The 23171-nt window shown below is 45.1% G+C and overlaps 2 protein-coding genes across 2 annotated transcripts; both read left to right on the plus strand.

The window, feature by feature from the left end:
* The first annotated feature begins 4221 nt into the window (after nt 1–4221).
* LOC117859588 (uncharacterized) lies at nt 4222–6765 on the plus strand. The gene is made up of 4 exons (XM_034742721.2): nt 4222–4538; nt 4666–4778; nt 5536–5705; nt 6061–6765. The coding sequence occupies exons 1-4, from the start codon at nt 4460–4462 to the stop codon at nt 6497–6499; spliced, it is 801 nt and encodes a 266-aa protein (XP_034598612.1). The 5' UTR covers nt 4222–4459; the 3' UTR covers nt 6500–6765.
* A 2703-nt stretch (nt 6766–9468) lies between these two features.
* LOC117861669 (uncharacterized) lies at nt 9469–11329 on the plus strand. Its single transcript, XM_072294711.1, has 3 exons — nt 9469–10425; nt 10543–10676; nt 10783–11329. Exons 1-3 carry the CDS (start codon nt 9469–9471, stop codon nt 11144–11146), a joined length of 1455 nt encoding a protein of 484 aa, XP_072150812.1. The 3' UTR covers nt 11147–11329.
* Nucleotides 11330–23171: the final 11842 nt, after the last annotated feature.

The raw sequence follows: 23171 nt of genomic DNA on the forward strand, positions 1-23171 counted from the left end.
AGCGGTAACGGACGTCAAGGAGGAGCTTTGATTCTACGAGGGAGAGCGGCAATGGTTGTGAAACACCGTGTCCCCTTCCTCGTAGAATCGGAGCTCTTCCATGGCCAAGTACGGTGCCGTTCGGTGGAGAAATGCTTGCCGAGATGATCACGGTCTGCAAGTTCAACTAGTATGGATGGTTATTTATTTAAACATGTTTTTGAGCTAGAATTTGATGGATATTTGATAACTTCAGACCTAGAAATGTCATCTACAAATGTTACTACCCTCGAGGTGGCACGTCCTGCAGGAGTTCACTTCCCTGTATCGTCATGCTAAAAGGCGATCGAAGCAACAAAACAGTTCCGAACATAGTAATGTTATTTCCTTCTTCTAATTGGTTTTGTACTACATATGAATATTTTATAATTCTACTTACATACAATGCAGTTTATCGACGCTATTAGATGGCTTAAACGAGTTGTCGCGGAGCTAGGTGGTACCATTCTTAGAGTGTGAGCTGATGTAGTTGGTCCAGTTAGAAGACTATACATCTCTTTTCAAATACCCATTCAAGGAGCACCACCAGGGCAGCCTAAGCCGGTGGTTGCAATTAACGCATCGGGTCGACCAGCAGTAATTAAGACAAGTTATGAAAGGAGCGCTGTGGAGGCATGCCTGGAAAAGCTAAAGGATCATGGGTACTTTGTGCCAGACTACTATTATTTTAAAATAAAGGCGCTTGAGGAGGAAAGTAGTAGTGTGATTATGTTTGCTGAGAGGCTTTGTCATCTGAATTGACATGACATGGTATGGATCTAATCATCCTTTTATATTTAATTATCGTTACATATTTTAAATTTCATAATAATGTTATTCTCTTCTTTTAGGATATCTATAATCAAACCTGGGTGGCAATAAGCTTTCAAGCGATTCTGGAGCAAGTCGTGGAAAGGTTAGGATATATTTACAATGTTGAATACCCAAGGCGCAATAGAGATTTCTTGCTCCAGACTAAGGTCTCTTTCTACCATGCATCTCAAGCGATGGACACACCATTTTGAGATTTATGGTTGTCCAAATTATTATCATTCTAAATCGCTAGAGAGTACACTAGTTCATGCTCTAACTTATATTGATGACGATCTAGACTTTAAGATTGGAGATATGAATTATACCTCATATCTTTATAAGGTATCTGAGCTAAGCCCGTAGTACTCATGGATGTAACATTTCTCTTATGTATTTGAACTTCTCTCTAAGACAAGTAGTGTTGTATCAACTTAAGTACGTATTTACTTTTCTTGTGTATTTGAATTATTATCAGAAGTGGTTCTCTCTGAGATCTCAATTGTAATATTATAGATATATAGAACTTTCCATATATTAGCGTATTAGAACTAATATACGTAAAGGAAACAAATATGAAATACGAATATAGATTAAAGGAGCAGAAATAAGAAAAGAAAAGGGAAGGGAAAAAATTAGTACCGGTTGGGGATACCAACCGGTACTAACGAAGGACCCCCTTTAGTACCGGATTGTCAGTACCGGTTGAACAACCGGTACTAGAGGGGGGTTAGGAACCGGTACTAGAGGTGATTTTTCCAGTAGTGTTGGTTAACTCAGTTCTCTCCTCTATTCCTTTATATCATCTGACTATTTTCCCTTAAATAAATGGGCCATTAGGAAGATTGATAAAATTAGAAGGAATTTTCTGGTCGGGTGGACAAAGACATGCTTGTCAAAGGAGATTGGTGGATTGGGAATTTTCGAGCTTTGCGTTTGAGATGGCTTTGGTATGCATGGACCGAACCAAAGAGGCCATGGGTGGGATCATCTCCACCTTGTGATGAGATAGACAAACAATTCTTCAGGGCCAGCACTTCAGTGGAAATAGGTGATGGACGAAGAGCGACCTTCTGGCATTGCACTTGGGTGAATGGCCGGGCACCGAGAGATATCGCTCCTCACCTGTATAAGATGGCTTGGAGGAAGCACAATTCTATCCGGGAGGATGTAACTGACCACAAACGGACACGTGGGCTTTGGCGATTGTCATCTGCAATTGAAATGGCTGAGTTTGTGCTCCTTTGGGATGTAGTGCAGCAGCTGCAGTTCTCAGGGAGTAATCCTAATTTGATCCAGGGGAGATGGACAGAAAATGGCTGCTACACAGCTAAGTCAGCTTACAAGGCTCAATTGAATGGGACTTTCACTACATTCAGAGGAGACTGGATTTGGAAAGCCTCTGCTGAAGGGAAGCACAAGTTCTTCACCTGGCTACTTATGCAACACAGGATCCTGACTGCTGACAAGTTGCTTATTCGCAATTGGCCATGTGACCATGTATGCTCCCTCTGTGATCAAGTAGATGAGACGGAGCAGCATCTTGCTTTGAACTGTTGTTTTGCGAAAGAGGTTTGGTTTAAGGTTAAATAGTGGACTGGCTTGCCAAGCTTGGTCCCTCAGTGGGAGGAAGTTTCTTTTGAGGAATGGTGGACCACGAACCTGAAGCAAGTTAGCGGGCGATCGAGGAGGTCCCTGGCGGCGGTGATTATGTACACGGCCTCGAATATTTGGGAGAGAAATCGAAGGATTTTTTAGCACAAAGCACTCCTACCAGGCGAAGTTCTTGGGCTGATCAAGGAAGAAGCAGGGGTACGCCGCGCTGCTTGTGGCACCCCGGAGTGGGAGTTTGCTTAGTTTATTATGTTAAGTGATCTTTGTGTGAGTTATCTATCTTTATGTAATAACAACTCTATGCAACTTTCGCTTGCTGCCTTCTTCTTATATGCATTAGCAAGCAGTGCTCCTGTTTTATTTAAAAAAAAGATAATTCCCTATTTGGCACTAGAAAAGTTACTCGTTCCTTGGTCCTCAAAATTTTTTCATTCCCTATTTGACACCGGGTATAACTTTGGTTCCTTACATGACACTCTGTTAGATTTTCCATCCGCTCGCCGTTAAATGCCATGTGAAAAGATAATTTTGCCCCTATGAAAGAATATGGGCCCCACCACACCCACCCTCCTCTCCGGCGTCTCAATCTCCTGCTGGCAAACAGTGGCTGCCCGCGGGCACGGCGGGAGCCTGGGCGGGAGCGGCGGCGGTGGGGACGGCGACAGGGCGTTGGTTGTGGTGCAGTGGAGGCTGGCTGAGGTGGCGTGGGGAGGCGGCCAGGATGGAGGAAACGTTGTTGGCTAGCAGGGTGGAGGCATCGAGGGTGGTGTAAGGGATGGGGGTGATGTCAGGCGGCGGGACGGAGGCGGTGGCTACGACGTCGATGGGGGAGGTGGTAGTGCCATCGTGCGCCCGCGCAGGGCCACCGCTCTACCCACGTCTGCTCCACCGCATGAGTCCACCACCGCCGTCGTGCGCCCACGCCAGGCCGTCGCGGGTGTGCTCGTCGTGCTTCACTCCCTCCCTCGCCGCGCCGCCCTCCACCTTCATCGCTCTGGCACCGACGCCGGCTCATCCGCAGCCTACTCGCCCACGTGTGGGGAGGGGTGGGGACAGCTGCCGCGGCCGGTCCTCGTGACAACACCAAGGAGCTGGGAGGAGCGATCAGTTGGAGCAATGGGGAAGGCGTAGCTGGCCCCGCAGTGGCATGGCGCGGCGGGGAAGGCGTGGGCACGTGGCCAGCCTGGGTAGCGGCATGGCACATGGGGGAGGCACGGCTGGCTTGGAAGAGACATGGAGGGGTGGGGGAGGTGCGGTCGGCCCACGCGGCCGCTTATAACGTCCGGGGTGGCGCGGACAGGTCACACGGCGGGGGAGGCATGGCGGCCTGGAGCGGCATGGCAGATAGTGGGAGAGAAGAGGAGAGGAGGGATAAGGGTGGCTCGGGTGGGGTCTATATTATTCCAGAGGGCAAAATTATCTTTTCACATGGTATTTAACGGTTATTGGTATCATATAAGGATCAAAGTTATACCTAGTATTAAATAGGGAAGAAAAAAATTTTAAGTACCAACAAACAAAGTAACAAAGTAACCAGTAGCTTTTGTTTTCTTGTCTCGAATAGGGAATTATCAAAAAAACGAACACTCTCCTCTATCGGAACACCACCCTCCCTCGTTTGAAATCGACTTCCTGCAGTTCAAAATTTCACAGGAATCCATCGAAAAGGAAGAGAACTGTATAGGAATTCATCTAAAGAAGAATCAAACCGGTTTAGTTTCAAAATCCTAACTTTTACTGGTATTTTCCAGTAAAACTGGACCGGTAGTTGCAGCTGCCCTCAGGAGTCAGGAGCCCAATTTTGTGTGTTCTTCAGCCTCCTTTCCCGCAGGAGAGAGAAAGAGAGCTCTAGAGAGAGAGGCTCCCAAATCGATCTTCTTCCCAACCACGAATCCATCTTCTTCTCTGCGAGCGGCGGCGAATCTGAGAGCCCCTCGCCGAGCGGAGGCGAATCTGAGAGCCCCTCGCCGAGCGGAGGCGGCGAGTCCGTGATGGTCGCCCGCCGGCGGGCGCGGACATGCACCATCGCCCCGCTTCCTCCGCCGTCGCCGCCGAGTCGTCGCTGCCCCTCTCCCCCGCCGACGGCTTCCTCTGCGGTACCCGTCGCTCCCAATACCCTCCTCCCGTCTGCATCCTCGCTCCTCCTCTGGGGATTTCCGTCGAGCGCCTCGCTTTCCTTCCTGATTTCCGACTGTTTATCGGGGCCTGTGGTGAACTGTGCAGTGAAGGACGGCGTGGACGGGATGATCAAGTACGTCGCCAACGAGCCCTCCGTCGGGCTCTACTTCGTCCAGCAACACTCCCGGGCGTCCATGCCCATCCTCCTCGATGTCAAGGTTCGCTGCCTGGCCTCCCTCTGTTCTCCAATCTGCTCCCTGTATAATAATTAGCAGTGGTAACGATGATGGCTTTGTCCATGTTGAGTTGTGCTTTGGAGATTAAACATTCGTGTTGTTTTACTGGTGGCAATTCAGCTTTGGAGTCGCATATCATCCTAAGCAATGGTTGAAATTAGAATTTAACTGCAAACAAGTTGAAAAGGATTGATTTTTTTTTTTGTGTGTGTTTTTGCTGAATTACTGACGAAGTAGCTAGTAGTAATTGATTAGGGTGTGCATATTTAGCAGCTTGTTAGTTAGTTGCATTGTGGAATTGAGTTAATATATATCCTTGCAAGATTACTATGATACTGCTCAAGTAGTCAAGTGCTTGGTCTATTCTAATTTCTTGCTGTTTCATATCAATTTGGTTCCAGTAGTTTGGATATAGTCAAGATTTAATTTTGTGCTTGATTAACAACTAGGTTTCCAGTGATGTACGGTTGCAGGATATAGTTTGATGAAAATTTAATGGCTACATGGAACAGAACAGCATAAATTTGATGCCACTTTTACGCAATATCATTTAAATTAATCACCTAGTGTGTAATGCAATTTTCTGTAACAAACAAAGTAATATTTCTCTAGCTGCTGGTAATCTTCTGAGCCATCTAATGATGTTATCAGCTCTTGTTAGTCGGTGCTACAAACCAAGATGATGGATTAAACGATATTTTTCTGTACAGTTCTAACAGAGTTTTGTTTTTCTCACCAGGGTAAACTTGTGGAAAAGACTCATGAGGTAACACTGCACACAGAAGACATGGAGGATTCAATTTGTGCCGTGAGATCCATGGCTGATTTTGGACTTCCACTTGCTGATGATATGATCAAGGACATAAATAGATCGCTGCAAATAATGTCAAAGACCCAACCAAAGAGAGGGTACAGATATACTAATTCTTGGGAACTTTATTTATTTTTACAATCATCGTCTTTAAAATATGCTGAACTTTTTGGTTCACTTTTTATGGTTATAGAAGCCCAGCCTTTTTGCCTTCTTCATTCAAGAACAGTCCAATTTGATATGTTATGTATGTACCCTGAAGTTAATTAAGATTGCTTGTCATTTACCTGAGCTCTATAGTTAGGTTCGAAACTCAGATCTTGCTTCATGGCACCAACAAACCACTATGGAACTTTGCTTGACAAACCCATATTCCCTTGTTGTATGTATTACATCTGTTCTGAACACCATTTTGTATGGTTGGTTTTAAGGCAAAACTTTCATTGCATTCAGGTTGATCCAGAACCCCAGTTGGGGTTTCCAATCAGGGAAAAGCTCAGGAACATGGGAGGAGTTGGGTGCTACCAATGGAAGTAGCAGCCGGAACTACCTCTCTTCAATGTTCAACACCGCCAAGCAGAAGGCGTCCAGTCTCAGGTGGCCACAGCCTGATTTTACAACAAAAGATGACAGTAGTGAGAATTCAGCAACATCTGCTGCCCCAGAATCATCCCAAGCTGATGGACAAGGTGCATCAATGCCAGATACAGAAAGGGATGAGGTCCCCATTTCAAGTCGACTGTCAGATGGTACATCCACTACGAACAAGGGCTTGCCTGCTACTGATATTGCCGAAACGGTGGAGACTTACAATAAGTTCAAAGAAGAACAAGAACTGAAACTTCAGGAGTGGCTTAGAGAGTCTGAAAAAGCTGAAGATAATAGAGACTGAGTCTGTTATAAGACAACTCCTTCAGTTCTGCGACATTGTTAGAGCATAACAAGGCGTCTCCATTTCCGAATTCAGTAAACTCCCAGTAAAAACAGAGAACATGGTACTTTTCATGAGACAGCTTGATGAGTACAGATGCTGGAATACTGTAATTTGCGAGATCCTTTTTGTCATATTGATCGTGAAATTTAATGGTCATCAGTGTACTCTGAAACAGCCTGAAGAACATAGCATTTTTGCCTAACACGATTACACCTGTACTGCTAGTGTCGACTGTCGAGTGAGATATGCTTGTGAAACAGCCTGAATATACTTGCATCAAGAAAAGGGGTGTCTATATTAGTCGGATCTCATTGCAGGCTGAGATAATGAACGAAGTTTTTCCACCCTGTACATGTTCTCTGCGTGTTCTTGTGACTAAATGAGGTTATATAAATACTTGACGTTCTAGACATGTCCTGGTAAAACATTTGGAAAACTGTTTTTCAGTAACTTATAAAATAGCAAGTCTGGAAACATAAAAATCATGTTTGTATATTTGCTTTGAAAAACCACTTTACCAATCTTGCAAATTTGTTAGATTTTATAAAATATATTGTAATAGAAAATTTGTTAGATTTTACAAATACATATCTAACAGAAAATAGTGTGTTAAAGTTGCTGCATCCTTAATGCTCAGAAAAGCATAAAAACGTAGGTAGTATTTCCATTCTAAATTATAGTTCACGTTAGGTTTATGCTTAGGGGGCGTTTCTTCCACTGTCTTATTTTTGAGAAAAAATCAGAACAACAAAATTTGAAACACAAAAAAGTTGAATAAAAATTTTGGAAAAAAAGAAAAAAGAAAAAAATCAGCCTCACACCGTCGCCGCCACCGGGGAAGCTCCCCTCGACCTAGCGTTAGCGCTCCCAGCAAAAGGAGCTCGTCGTGGAGGCCCTGGCGCCGCGGCTCCCCGTGAGGGAGCTCGCCGCCACCGCTCCCCATCGCACTCATGGGTGACGCTCGCTAGATTCCGACGGAGGTTAACCGGTGGGGCCCACCCACGTGCATGCGCAACGGAGAGAAAAGAAAAGAAGACTCGTGCATGCGTGTCGTCGACCGGACGGAGAGAAAACAGCGGTCGCCTGTAAAGTCACTGTCGCGGCTTTTGTCATGTTTTTTGTTGTACGGGTAACCTGAGGCCGACTGAATAACATCCCTATTTGATATGTTTCTCCTAGCCACGCTTGGATTTTAATCTAAGCGAAAATTTTCTTGCTTCTCGTAGTTCAAATCTCTGAAGCAGCTTACCATATAAGCGAGAATCGAGAATCGGTGGAAATAAGCAAAGTGTTTGGTAGGATTCCCATTTATTTCTACCGATAAGCCGCTTATGAGCGGAAATAAACGGGGTCAACACCTGCTTCTGTGGTGCCGATGGCATTGCCAGCCAATAATCTGGTTGATACTTGGTGCATTAAGCGATACAATGCTCCCAGCAGAAACTTTCCAAGAGGGAAATTGCAACCCTGGAATAATTGTTCCGCAAAGCATAGCATATTGGCTGTTTGGCTGCGGGTGGATCCGCAGTATACGAATCGCCACATATTCAAGAAAAGTGCATGCTCTCTGTCAGTGACTGTGCCGGATAATTTGCTGTAAGAGTTGATATCTCCCTACCAGCCACTTTGACCCTCAGAATCCATCTTGTGAGAAGGCTTGTGTCTCAATTTGAAGGATTGATTGAAGTGGTAATGTTCAGACCTGTTAGCATATATACATCCAACAAACTTGGGACATCGACCCATGACCAAACAGAAACACATTCATTGCATCGGATCACAAATACGAAGCAGCTACCAACAAAGCTTCATTCTTTTCTATTTCAGCAAGTGACAATATGATGCAATGGCCAACCCTGGATTCTTTCCATTCTGTTCCCTTCTTCGGCGATATGCGAAGGTACCATGTTCTCCAAACTGAGGTCTTGCTCGGCCATGAACGGAAGACACCACTCCAGTCGGCCAGATTCATTGAGGCGTGTTTGTACATAATTCTTTGGGTCTCGGCGTTGATAAATTCGGTTGGGTCCTCATTGCCCATGGGGCCAAGAAAATATGCCGCTGGTGTATTAGCTATTATTGGGATCAAAAGGTTGTTTTTAAGTTCCTACATTAAGGACTATAGCGATTACTTAAAGAAAAGACTAAGAATGCGACCGCTAGATCAGATCTAAATTGACAAACAATAATACGTCATACTTCAGGGATGGAGGAGAGGGTCGCCATTGATGAGACCTTAGGTGTGGAGTCAGCAGCATCAGAGAAAGTAAAGAGGTGATGTAGATCGCAACAAATGATCGCCGGATGCGCGAGGGAGCTTTTTTGAGTTCTTGGTTTGTGGCGGTGAGAGGCTCCGTTAGCTCGGTGGAGAAGACGAAGGGGAGCAGCAGCTATATAATAAATTATTGCCAGTTCAATCCTAAAAATCGAGAAATTACTATCGCAGAACCAAGAGAAAAAGGATCATAATTGCGGCAATGACTATTTTGCCATGGAATGCTTGGGACCTGTGAGGGTGCTGACAATAGAAAGAATTGTAGAACATAATATTATATTCCTAAATTGGGGGCATGTGTTGGGGGCATGTGTTGATATAGGTTTTTGACCGGAGTTAACCAATGAAGATAAGGTTCCGAGAGCCGATGGGATCGGAGGAAGAGTCCACGAGGAGCGCCGCGTCTTCATCAAATAAAGGAAATCGTAAAGATTTACTTTAGTAGATTTAAAATAATTGTAACAGTTCATGTCCGATTAGGACATTAACTTGCTCTACGTATAAATTAATATAAGCTAGGACATTGTACCAGAACAATCATCAATTCATCGATAAAAAATTTTTTAGCTTCACGACTCCAAACCCTAGGAGTAGTTGTTGTATGGTTTACTCATCGTAATTCCAATTCCATCCAGAAGAAACAAACTCAGTCATGGATGCGGTGATCACGAGATCCAAGAGGCAGCGGCTGGAGGAGGAATCCCGCCGGCAGCAACAGCGACCACCTCCGGCACCCAGAGGAGAGGAAGGCGACGCACAGCGGCTCGATCTGATCGGGCGCCTCCCGGACGACGTCCTCGGCGCCGTCATCACGCTGCTGCCCGCCACCGACGGCGCCCGCACCCAGATCCTCTCCCGCCGGTGGCGCCCGCTCTGGCGCTCCGCGCCCCTCAACCTCGAGGCCAAGAACCTCGCGGCCGCTCAGGCCATCCTCGGCAGCCACCATGGCGGCCCCGGCCGTCGCTTCTCCCTCACCTGCTGTTCCGACCGCACCGACGGTTACCCGGTGATCAACGACGACATGCTCCGGCCACCCGGCCTCGACGGGCTCCAGGAGTTTTGCCTCCGGCTGCACTTCTCCTTCCCCATCGCTGTGGCTCTGAAAAACGGCCGCCGGAATCCGGCGACGGCGCCGCTGTCCGTGTTCCGCTTCTCGGCGACCCTGCGCGTGCTCACCATCATCTGCTTTGACCATGGCGGACTTGAGTTCCCCGCGGAGTCCGCCGCCGCCTGCGGCACGCTCGGTTTCCCGCGCCTCGAGCAACTGACGCTCAGTGGCGTCAGCATCTCGGAGTGCACTCTCCATGGCATCCTGTCCAGATGCCTTGTCCTGCAGAGCTTGCTGCTGCAGGACAACCTCGGTTATCGTCGTCTCCGGATCAGCTCCTCGACGCTCCGGAGCCTCGGTGTATCGGATCTTCTCAGCCGAGAAAGAATGCTCGAAGAAGTCATCATTGAGGATGCTCCACTGTTGGCAAGTATCATCACAGATGGTCTAACGTGCGTGCGGGGCCTGAAGATCCGAGTTATCCAGGCACCCAAACTGAAGGTACTTGGATATCTTGGTGATAGAGTCAATGAACCTATGCTCGGAAGCATGATTTTCAAGGTATCTGCAGCCACGTACAGCCTAGGGATTTCCATGTATTCCCTTAGCTTATTTTTTATACGCTGTCTCTCTCGTTGCATTGCTCCCTCATATGCTTCAGTTTCATGTTCGTTTCAGAATATGAAGTTGGTTAGCCTGCCTCAGGCAATGCGTACCGTCAAGATTTTAGCCCTCAAAGTTGCTTCTGATAATCTGGATGCTGTTATCGACTTCTTGACATGGTTTCCATGCGTGGCGAAGCTGCACATGGTGCTGATGCTTTAGCTGTTGTTAAACCCGATTGCGCAGCTGCCAGAATTACATGGTGACATTTATTAATTTGCTCCCATCCTCCCCTGTCTTTTTTCAGTTATTCAGCTCTGGCAACAGCTGGAAGGATGTATGGGGGAAGTCCAACAATGCGAGGGACCTTGTTTCGCTTGAACATCTCAAGACGTTGGAGTTGATAAGTTACCGGGCCTGCACGTCAGAAGTGGGCTTAATCAGATTCTTTCTCTCAAATGCTAGAGTGCTAGAATCCCTGAAGGTTTTAGCTGATCGTCGCGTAGTATGCGATGTGGACTGGATTCCAAGGCAGCACAAGAGGCTACGTCGTATAGGCACAGCTGCTTCTCAAGGGGTTAAAATCTGCTTGGAGCCTGAGCCTATTCATCAGCCGTCTAGTTACGAACCCATGAACCACGTCCATAATTTAGCGCTGGATGACCCCTTTGGCATATAACGTCATGCAGATGCCTAAATGATGATTTGAGTTGAAGAGGTTCACTAGCCTACTAGAGTCTCTCTAGGTGCGTGTGGAAGACAATCCTTTCTATTTTGTTTAACTGTGTTCATCGTCGATTTATCAGTTACTAGATAGGCTATATGGATTTATCAGGTGGTAGTTAACTGATTTATTGGTTAGCCAATAATGATTATTTTGTCATTGCGGAAATGTTCCAGGATCCATTTTTTGATTCTTGTGTTAATGCAAACAAGTTTTGCTTCATCGTGGCATGAGTAGTGTATGTGTGTTAAGCTGCAAATTGCAAGTCTGCAGCATTTGGGCTCCAGGAGGCGTGTTGGGACAATTTTGAGCAGCAGAGCTCTTGCAAGCATTGATTCAAAATTTGGCATATCTTTAGTTAATCTATACATGCTTCCTACATGCATGGCAGGCGCGTGAAATCGAAGAAAGTTTCAGCCGATGGAAATTTCAGGCGCCCGCTCCAATGGCTAAGAGACCGAGGTTGTCGCTAGGAGGGTGTTCGGTAAACAAACTAGAAGTCTAAACTTTTTTTTTATGAAACAGGAGGGTTTTATCCCTGCTGGTTATATATTAAAGGAAATAAAAGTACAAAAATAAATACAAAGCAGTTTGTAACTAAGATACAAAGAAGGTTAAGAAGAAAATCATGAAGATTACAACGTAAGCTCTAGCTATTCAACCATTGATTGTTTCCAGGCCTCTTTAACTCTATGCAGAACTAAAGCAAAAATAGTCTTAAAGCGCGTGATGGCCCCTTGAGTTGTTGGTGGTATACCACGAAAGATTGAATCGTTTCTTGCCATCCATATGCACCAGCTCATGATTATGATAATTTCCATGAAGAAGGGAACTTGAAGCTGAGTTTTGAAGGTAGTCATAATGGAATAAGGATCCAGTTGTAAGTCTGCATAAAGGCCTAAATGTATCCAACAGTCTTGAGCAAACGGGCATTCCAGCAGAAGATGGAAGAGTGTCTCAATTTTGTTGTGGTGATAGAGGACACAGTTATATGAAGGCATAGCTATATGTTTTCGCCGCATGATATCTCTTGTTCTAAGTCTATCTTTCAAAACCAACCAAAAGAAGACTTTGTGTTTCTTTTGACATCGCGACTTCCATAGCCAATCATACACTGGATGAATGCTCCTATGTCCAATGAGGGACTTATATGCCTTTGATGAAGAGAAGTTTGCATTACCCTAGATATATACCCAAAAGTCCGGATCATGCGAAAGGTCTAATCTTTCTAGGTCTTCAGCAAGATGAATCAATTGATTATACGCTTGTGTCGTCAAGGGCAAAAAGAAGAGTTGCTGTAAGTCTGTGATCGAGTAAGCTCGCTTCAAAGATAAATTTTTATCCCGAACAAAAGAAAAGAGATGCGGGTACACATGTGTTGGCACCTAATTATTCCATAAATCATGCCATAAGAAGCAAGTACTGCCATCCTTCACTACCACTGAGGCTATTCCTTTGAATTTGTCCAAGAGTTTAATGATGTCACGCCACCAGAAGGATCCTTTAGATACAGTGCCTGGCAGTTTACCATTCCCATAGTATTTTTCCCATATGAGATGGACCCACGGGATATCTGCTTTATTATAGAATTTATGTAGGAATTCAAGCAACAAAGCTTCATTTTGTGTCTGCAAATTCAGGACACCTAGGCCACCTTCCTTTTTTGGTAAAATCACCATGTCCCATGCTGCTTTAGGCGGTTTTTTGTTATTGATGTCTGATCCTCTCCAAAAGCAGTGCTTTCTGTATTTATCCACTTGTTTATATACTGACTTAGGTAGCAGTAAGGTACTCATGTGAAACATCGGCAGGGCAGTGAATATTGAGTTTGTTAATTGCAATCTCCCCGCTTCAGATAGTAGATTTGAGGTGGACAACAATCTTCTTTCACACCGAGTCACCATAGGGAGAAATTCCTCAATTCTTGGCTTTGTTAATCCAAGTGGTAGTCCCAAGTATGTGAAAGGCATTTTCCCTATTGAACAACCAAAAGTCTGAGCTAACTATTGTATCCTTTCCTCTGAGATATTAATTGGCACCATCATGGATTTGTTAAAGTTTACCTTCAGCCCAGTTGAGGTGGCAAAGGACTGTAAAAGATTTTTTAGGTGAAGCAGTTGCAATGGACATCCTTCCATAATAATAAGTGTGTCATCAGCATATTGTATTATTGGAAAGTCCTGATTGTGATTAATCTGAATTGGCAGTTGCAAGTGTCCCTGCTCCTTCGCATTATTGAGTACTGACTGTAGCAGATCTGCCCCAAGAACAAAAAGAAGTGGAGATAGAGGATCTCCCTGCCTAACTCCCCTTTTACAAGTGAATCTTTTTCCTGGAACTCCATTCAGTAAGATGGATGAAGTCCCTGAATTGAAGATTTGTTTCATCCATTTGATCCATCGTGGTCCAAAACCTTTATGCTTCATAATGTCTAGCATTGCATTGTGCTCAATGCAATCAAAAGCCTTTTCAAAATCCAATTTCAGAATAACAATTTCTTTTCTTGACTTATGATATAAGTGAAGGTATTCAAAAGCCCAAGCAAGACAGTCTTGGATGGTTCTTGTTTTAATAAAGCCATATTGATTGGTATGCACTAACCTTGTTATTGCCCCCTGCAGTCTATTAGCAAGTAATTTGGTGATCAACTTGACTGAATTATTCAACAGAGATATAGGCCTATAGTCTGAAACAGTTGCAGCTCCATCCACTTTAGCAATTAGCGTAATGTAGGAGCCATTAATACTTTGTAGGCATAAATTTGCTTCATGGAAGGCTTGGCAAAGAGCATAGAAGTCTTGCTTGATAACAGGCCATGCTTTTTTGATAAAGTCAGTATTGAACCCGTGGGCCTGGGGACTTGTCATTTGGCAGAGAGTTAATGACTGCATCAATTTCTTCCGTAGAGAAGGGTACTTCCAGGCTGGATAAGTCATCGTCCACGTGTATTAACTGATGTAAATCAAAATCCATTGGTTGAGGATTAGAAGTTCCCAATCTTTCTTTACAAGCCTCCCAGAGAATGGATTCCTTGTTCTTGTGGCTGGTTTGAGGAATACCGTTAGTATCCTCAATGGATCTGATAAAGTTCTTTTTGTGCTTAATTGTTGCATTGACATGAAAGAATTTTGTGGATTCATCTCCAAATTTTACCCACTTAATGGCTCCACGCTGCTTCCAATATGTGTTTTGCTGTCTTAGGAGAGATTGCAAATGTTGTTGTAGGATGTCTTTGAAATTCCATTCAATTAACAGCAGATCTCTGCATTCCTCTATTCGTTCCAAGAAGGATAAAATAAGCTTCACATTGGAGATGACTGTTTTCAGGCTGGATAGTTGAGCTTGCCAAGCTTTGAGCACCCTTCTGAGATTTTTGAACTTGCCAGTAATAATCTTAGCTTTATCTGTTGTCTGTACAGGGATCGACCATCCATGTTTAATAATGTCCATAACCTGATCATGCTAAAGCCAATGATTTTCAAAGTGAAAAACTTTCCCTCTCGGTATGTCTGTTCCAAAGGTTATAATACATGGCGTGTGGTCCGAAGTCTCCATCACAAGAGGGTAAGCAAAAGTGTTAGGGTAGGATGAAGCCCAGGATGGGGTGACAAAAAACCAGTCTAGCCTCTCCAGCAAGGGTGATTGTTGTTTATTTGATTTGAAAGGGATCTCAACAAGACCAAGACAGCTAATAGCTTCATTGAACAAGAGCATATCTGCAACATTTCCTCCTGGTTTATTTCTATCCGCTGGACTTCTCATAAGATTGAAGTCCCCTAAAAGCAACCAATCAACATTATCGGGCATCTGAATATGTTTTAGCCAGTGGATAAAGTCCTGTTTCCTTTCAGTCAAACAAGGACCATAGACATTTGTAAGTACCCATTCATTATCAGACAGAGTGGACAAAAATTTCACTGACAAGGCATACTCATTAGAGAAAACTAGTTCCCCATCAAAAAGTTTTGATTTCCATATGATTGCTATACCCCCTGAAGCACCCACAGAAGACCGGTATTCAAACTTATCGAATACTCGGGGGCAAAATTTTCTGATATAATTATTGTCAAGATGCTCTCTCTTAGTTTCTTGCAAGCATATAACATCACAATTGCTGTCAATAATTTTGTCCCTAATTGAATTCCACTTCTTGTTAGAGTTAATACCTCTGACATTCCAGCACATGACATTCCATAACCATGTATTAGCAGTATGATTCATAGTATATTATGAAAAGAGAGCAACCATAGAGTAGGCAAACATTGCCTGTACCAGTTCTGAGCAAACAGAGGTAAGAGAAGTATCTGAGGATAGACACGAGTTCCAAACATAACCAATGTAAACTAGACATATAACAAAAGAAGGTTCCTGAGCATAAGAGATCAGGAGCAAAAGAGAATGCCACCAGCCCCAGCCAGATTTACTGCTTCTTGGGCTTCTTCTTGTTGCTTCTTGGCGCCTCTTATGCATCATCAACATCTGCAGCAGATTTCTTCTTGACCAGCTTCCTTGCAACCGGAGTTGTGCCCTTCTTCTTGACTAAAGCAACAGAGGTGAGCTTGGAGGCATCCACCTTACAGAACGATTCACCCAAGTTTCGGATAATCTCCTTTGATAAAGCAGGAGGGGCTGCTGAACAACCAATTCAGTTCTTGTCTTTACAACCAGAACTTTTGAATCCCTGATTGTAGCTTGAATTCCTACTGCTCCTGCGAAGCTCCTCATCATTAACAGTGCAGCCCATATCAACCCTGCATAATGCATTCATGTGATGTGCTTTCTTGAGCAGGGCCTTAGACCAAGGACCAGAGGTAGAAGAGACCTTTTGAATGATCTTTTCTAGTGGTGTAGAAGGTGAATTTGTGATCTCAGAGCCAATGGGGTCATGATCAACTATGTTCTGTTCCAAACCTTCAGGAATGAAAGGAGCAGCTGAAGAGCTTGCAATATCACCATGTAGATTCCCTTCAAACACGATGTCCTTGGATTTGAGCCCCTTACCCTGATTAGAGGAATCCTTGGAAGGACAGTCAAGAGGTTTATCATTTGGACATTTATTGGGTAGGTTGAGTTGTACAGCCGGCTCTGAATGGAGGAATGGCATAGCTGGTAAGATAAAAAGTTCTTGGCCCAGACGAAGCTCATAGGGTTCAGAAGTTGAGCCATAAAAAAATGAGACCATGCCAGGGGGACTTGTACCTGAGAGTCTGTCTTGCCTGAAGAAAAGTACTGTGCCCATTGATTATATATTTCTGCAGATGGCTGAAAGGCTTGAGATTGTTTAACACTCTGCATCTGATAGAAGATAGGATCCTGGTAGGGCCCAAAAGTTTGTACAAAGCCCAAATGCATTGGATTGTTTTGAAGCCCATGGTGTCCTTCCTGAGCTTGGTTTTCTCCCAGAGCTCATTTTCATTGACCTCATCCTGGACCATGTGTAGGGGCTGACCATCATTCTGGGGAATGAACACATCTACTTGCACATGTTCATTGTTAAAGTTATGAGGAGGGATGTCATCACTCCCTGAAGAGTTTGTCCCATCAATAATTTGCATATTATCCTCCCTTGGGTCTTCAGCACCCTGATTATCTGATGCCTGTATTAAATTATCAATGCCTCCTAAATCATCATCCACCGCCATGTTTAGATCAAAATCCAAACCATTAGGATTAGCATCCTGGACCAAAATATCTTGATTAGCATCATGTGGTGGAACATTCTACTCCTGATTAGCTGGGAGAGCTTGTACAATAGGCACTTCTGGGGGCGGCTAGGGCCCAATAAAAGGGGCATTATTCTGTCCTTGAGGCCCCTCTGGCTAGAGACCCCATTGTTGAGCCGGACCATGCGCAGGCACTGCACCATTACCAGCACCTTGAACATTATGGCCAACGGCATTGGAAGGTTGACCATATCCAAAGAAATCAAACTTATGTGGGTCAACTTCCTCAGGAGGTTGGTTTTTATCTTCAGGTCCCACCCCTAACAATCTGTATTGCAGAATTTCACATTGAACAGTCCACGAATTACCTTCAAAGTCTTCTCCCTCTGAACATACTAAGAACCAGGGGATCTCAGTTAAGTTCACTACTCTGACTTTAACAATGACACGAGCTAGATTATTTGGGTCTTCTTCCCAGACTAGCAATCTCCCAAAAACCGCCACTGCTTTTTCTATATCTGATTTTGTCCAATAATCAATATTGAGTCCCAGAAGCATAACCCAAGCCTCACAGTTCATAGTGGTGAGTCTATTGTTCCAACCCCTATTGTGATCCGAAAAAGAGATCCTGTATTGACCATATTGATGCTGACCACCCCCAATGAGAAAATCTTTATCATGCACAAAGTGAAATCGAACATATGCTTGACCATATGGACAGGGTTGAATTGAGTGAATAGCAAGACCCTTATAGTTTCGTAGAAAATCATCTAGAAGCTCCCGTATGGACTGAAAAGATACCTAAAGCTGAGGGAGAGGTTCAATCTTTGCAATGGCCACATCACTATGATTCCGGTGCGCTCCACCAAGAACCACCCGTGACATTGGTTTGCGGAAGCCCACCATCTGACGTTGACACCCCCGCGGCATGAAGGATGCTGGGTTAACGAACTTGTAAGCCATGAATGCTGCTTGGAGGTCAGCCAGAACCAGCGATGGTCCAAAAGAAGACAGAGGATTCTCTTCAGTGCAGTTTTGGGGACAATGCGGGAGGGTAGGGCGAGTAAGGGATGCACTGTTTGCAAATGGCGGCGGAGCTTTTTTGCTTAGGCTCCGAGGCCGGGGAGGAAGACGAAGGGACGCCGCCTGGAACCACGCCACTGAGGGGACGTTTCCAAAAAATTGTTTCCTTAGGAGCAGTTGCCGGTATACCCAACAGGGAGAGACCCAACTCTTGAAAATTACCAACTGTCACATCCTTGGCATTGGAGGACCCACTGGTCATAGGGATCACATTCCGAAACCAGGAGCTCACCGGAAAAGATGACCAGTTATCCAGGCATGGTGGCAGAAATGAAGTTGTATCTTTGGAAAGCCCAGGAAAACGTGGACAAAATCTGCAGGTTGCCGCAAAATGGCCCAAGCGAAAACATGAGCCACAACGAATGGGCCTCAAACAAGAAACTCTGGAATGGGTATTAGATAGACATCTAGAGCACTGATTTCGGCCCAGTTTCACTCCCCAATTTGTAACCGATGGAGCCGTTGTCATAGGACCCAGGCTACCAATTAAGACAGCCTTAAAAGACTGACCTGTTGGACCCAAATTAAGGTCTAAATTAATGCCAAGAGAAGACTGATTTGAATTTTGAATCTCCGGTGCTCTCTGTTCATGAACCCGGGTACGCACATCAAGAGAATTGATCCGGTTCCAACGATTACCAGAAAGATCCGAAGCTGAAAAGCGAACATCATGAAACCCTTGTGATGGTGTTGAGCGTTGACGAAACGTAGATCGACCAAGAGGCAAAGAATTGGCTCCAGTTAAAGGTAAAGGAGTCTTCTTAGAGGAAACAGAAATCTAGGGAAAGTGAGTTCCTTGAGAATTTGCTATAACCAATTTGGCGAAGTGCAAACCACGATCATTAAACAAGTTGAAATCCACTTTAAAGATATCACATTGAGAAGATCCCATCTGATAGATGAGGAGCCCAACTTCTTTGCAAGAAACACAAAACTTGAAGATCCAATCTTCCACTTCAGAAACTTGAAAGAGGTCCGTTGATCCTCCAATGACCGATTGGAGGAGAAAGGCCACATTGCTTACAGAAAGCTTGATCTTTGACAAAAAAAAGGAAGCCAAGAGCCAAAAACTCGTAGAAGCGGAAGAGGGACGAGCCGAAATCCGAGCACCCAAAAGGGACCGTACCTTGCTGGAGAAATTGAGCCCTGGACGAAGATCCACATTGGATATGTCCATGGAGACGACCAGGAAGAGGAGAAAGGAAGCTCACCGTCCAGGGGGGGTGGACGCCGGGACTGGGTGGTCACCGGCGGGGGGCCACCTCAGCGCTCATGGCCTCAGCGGGTCGCGACTCTTGCTGCTGTTCCTCCTCCCCAGCCGGCCGCCCAGCGCCCAGCCCTTCTGTCTTCTTCGAAGTCTAAACTTAGCTTGTAACCTCTCCAACAGTATAACATGCATGTTATGCTTTGAGAATAGTCGGTAAATAATTATAACCAGATGGTTATATATGTAGGTACTTTAAGTTAAATTTTCATAATGGAGAAGATGAGTAATTTAGAGTAGATTTGATCAAAAAAACTATTATTGTCAATGATGAAGAAGTATTGGAGTAGTTTAAACTTTGAGTTGAAAATTTTGCATAGAAAAGTCTCGGTCAAATCTTTGTAGTCAAAGATGTATCCCTAAACCAACTGATAACCTTTCAATTGAACAAAAGAATTTAGTTTCGATCTTTTTCTAACATATAGACGAGAAAAGGAATGGATGTGATTGCCCGTCCGATCGAGTTGGGTGCTTCTAACAGTATAAGTATTTTAGGTCAAATATTCATATTTGGAGAAGGTGCGTAATTTAGAGTAGGTATATCTAATTACATCACTATATAATTATCAGTGCTGAACTGCTGATTAGTATTGAGACCGAGCACTTGCGTCATGTGCAGCAGACCTGCAGCAAATAATAATCCTTGAGATGCACACATGCAGCAAGATGATGCCGTTCGGCACCGGGTGGCGGAGCCTGATCTGCCCGGGATGGCGCTGGCGCTGCTGCACCTGGAGTGAGCGAAGTTATCATTCTGTTATGTAGTATAGAAACCATAATCACTTTATGCACAAGTTTTTTAAGCCCCTAAATAATACTTCTCTTTTTTTTCCCCTATTCACAAGAATGGCCCCTTTTTGTTGTATATCTTCTCATTTTTTATAGGTATCTCCTCATATTTGTATGAAATTAAAACTACGGCAAAAGAGCGGCCAATGCAGATGGTGCCAGCAGTTAGTTATCCCAATACAACCTCCTGGAACTCAAATGCTGCAGACTTGCACTTTGCAACTAAACACATACCAGCGGGATGAATGAAACAAAACTTGTTCGCAATAAGGATCGCAGAAGCTAAGCCCAGAACATTTCCACAATAGCAAATATTATTCATATGCTTGACGTGTGCCACTACGGGAAACAGAACCTTTGCCGAGTGCCTAACTGATAAATTGGCTTTTACAATTAAATAAAACAAATAAAAAGGAATATCGATCTACCACGCACCTAGCTAGACTCTAGCTAGAGAACCTCATACACTCAAATCATCATGTGTAGGCCCGATATCAAAGGGATCGTCGAGCGCTAAATTATGGATGTGCTTTATGGGTACAGAACTTGGCGGGCAATGATCAGACTCGGGCTCAAAGCTGAATCTAGCACCTCGAGAAGCTATGGCCCTCCGACGTAGTAGCTTCCTACGCTGACTTGCAATCCATTTCGGGCCGCATCTGCCACGAGCAGTTCGAAACTCCAAGGATTCTAGCACTCTAGCGTTTGAGAGAATGAACTCGATGAATCTGACTTGTGGCACGTTGCCCCGATAACCTTTCACCTCCAACATCTTGAGATGTTCATCAAGGCATTCGAGTGAAACATGGCGCGGCACATTCATGGACTTCGCTTGTACATTCGTCAACTTCTTCCGGTGCCCCAACACCTGAAAAGGAAAAGGGAGGATGGAAATATCAACTAAAGTTCAACTGGTCGCCGGGTTTAACAAAGGTTGAAGTGTCAGCACCATGTGCAGCTTCTCCACGCATGGAAACCATGTCAAGAAGTCGATAACAACTTCCAGATTATGAGGGGAAACGTCGAGAGCTAAAATCTTGACGGTACGCATTGCGTTAGGCAGGGTGACCAACTCCATTTTCTGAAATGAACATGGAAAACTGAAGTGTATGAGCGAGCATTGAGCGACAGCAAATAAATTATAAATACTTGCAAATGCATGCCTATAGGCTGTAACTGTAAGTGGCTGACGCTACCTTGAAAACCCAGGTTCCAAATTTAGAAATGCCATCAGCTAGGTACCCAGTTATCTTCAGTTTTGGTGCCTGGACAACTCGGATCTGCAGGCCTTCTTGGATGAGCCTTTCCAACAGTGGAGCATCCTCAATGATGACTTCTTGAAGCTTTCCTTCTTTGCCGCGATACACCCAATCCGATACACCAAGGCTCCGAAGCGTTGGGGAGCTGATACGGAGACGGCGATAACCGTGGTTGTACTGCATCACCAAGCTCTGCAGGACAAGGCATCTTGACAGGATGCCATGGAGAATGCTCTCTGAGATGCTGACGCCCTTGAGCGTCAGCTGCTCGAGGCGCGGGAAATCGAGCGTGCAGCAGGCGGCGGCCTCGAATTTTAGTGTTGTACGGTGACTGGACACGCTGAGAACGCGCAGGGTCGGCGAGAAGCGGAGTATGGACGACGGCGCCGGATCCCAAAGGGCATCCTTAACTGAGACGCAAAGCTCCTGGAGGCCGTCGAGGCCGGGTGGCCGGAGCATGTCGTCGATCACCGGGCAACCGTCGGCGTAGTCGTAGCCGGGACAGGTGAGGGAGAAGCGACGGCCGGGGCCGCCATTGTGGCTGCCGAGGATGGCCTGAGCGGCCGCGAGGTTCTTGGCCTCGAGGTTGAGGGGTGAGGAGCGCCAGAGCGGGCGCCACCGGCGGGAGAGGACCTGGGTGCGGGCGCCCTCGGCGGCGGGGAGCAGCGTGATAACGTCGCCGAGGACGTCGTCCGGCAGGCGGCTGATCAGATCGAGCCGCCCTGCGTCTTCTTCTTCTTCCTGCCGGTGGGATTCATCGTCTTCCGGACGCCGCCTCTTGGATCTCGTGGTCATCACATGCATGGACGCCGGGTTGGGTTGCTTCTGGATGCGATTGAGATTGAGATGACCGTGAGCGTCGTCTACCGGAGCAAACCCTATCGTATTGCCTTTGCCTGGCCCTGATCTACGCCGTGACCATCTCCTCTCAGCGGCGGCCGGGCCCACTGTTCTGGTAGAGCAGACGGTGTGGGCCCGAGGCGCACGCCGGGCGAGCTTGACGCTTTCACGGTGATCGGCGCCATGGAGGTGGTGTGGCGCGAGGCTGTTCCCAGCGGGGCGGTTCGTGCCCTGCTCGTATTATCGGTCTAGCCAACAGCCCAGCAGTACGTCCAACACCACACCATGTTGGGTTCTAAACTCCTCGCCAACCGTGTACAGCATGCATGTTATGCTTTGAAGATTTTTTTAGATAAATGAATAGTAAAAATATTGGGTCTCAATGAGAAATACCCTGCCATTATTACAAGAAATTTTACATGTTTTACGCGACACCAAACTGGGGGAATACGTTAAAAGCAAAGGCTGTTACAAAATGTCATCCGTTCTCCGCAAAAATCTCCATAGCAAAGGCTCTAATGCGCAATAAGCAACGTCCTAGTCTTCGTTCTTATGAAGCGGTGCCTAGTCGCAACTCGCAAAACTGATTCCGCCCATGTGCCCGGAGCCCGGTGCTAGCTGCGCCCTCGCGGAACCCGCACGCGCAACTGCTGGCTGCCTGGCTGTGCATTTTTTTTCTTTTCCATTTTTTCATCTGATTTTTCACACCGTTTTGTACTCAAGTGAATATCTTTTGCATATAACATACGTGCATAATTTTTTAACAACACTCTCGCAAATTTTGTGATAAATGTTATGCTTATAAGTTGTGTGTATAATAAAAGTTGTGCTACAAAAAATATCATATAAGTTGTCGTTAGAAAAAAGTTGTGCGTACAAATCGTGTGCATAAGTTATAATTTTCTAAAAATAAAAAATCAAATCTGTCCATTTAGAAATTGTATGTGTAATTTATATGCACAAGTTTTGCATGCTATCAAAGTTGTACTTAAAATTATATCATATTTTTTTATTATGAAGTTATACGTTAAAGTTATGTGTATAAGTTATGATATTTCAAAAATGAAAAGTTGCGGGAATTG

The sequence above is a fragment of the Setaria viridis genome, chromosome 6 (assembly GCF_005286985.2).
Source record: "Setaria viridis chromosome 6, Setaria_viridis_v4.0, whole genome shotgun sequence".
Lineage (NCBI taxonomy): Eukaryota > Viridiplantae > Streptophyta > Magnoliopsida > Poales > Poaceae > Setaria > Setaria viridis.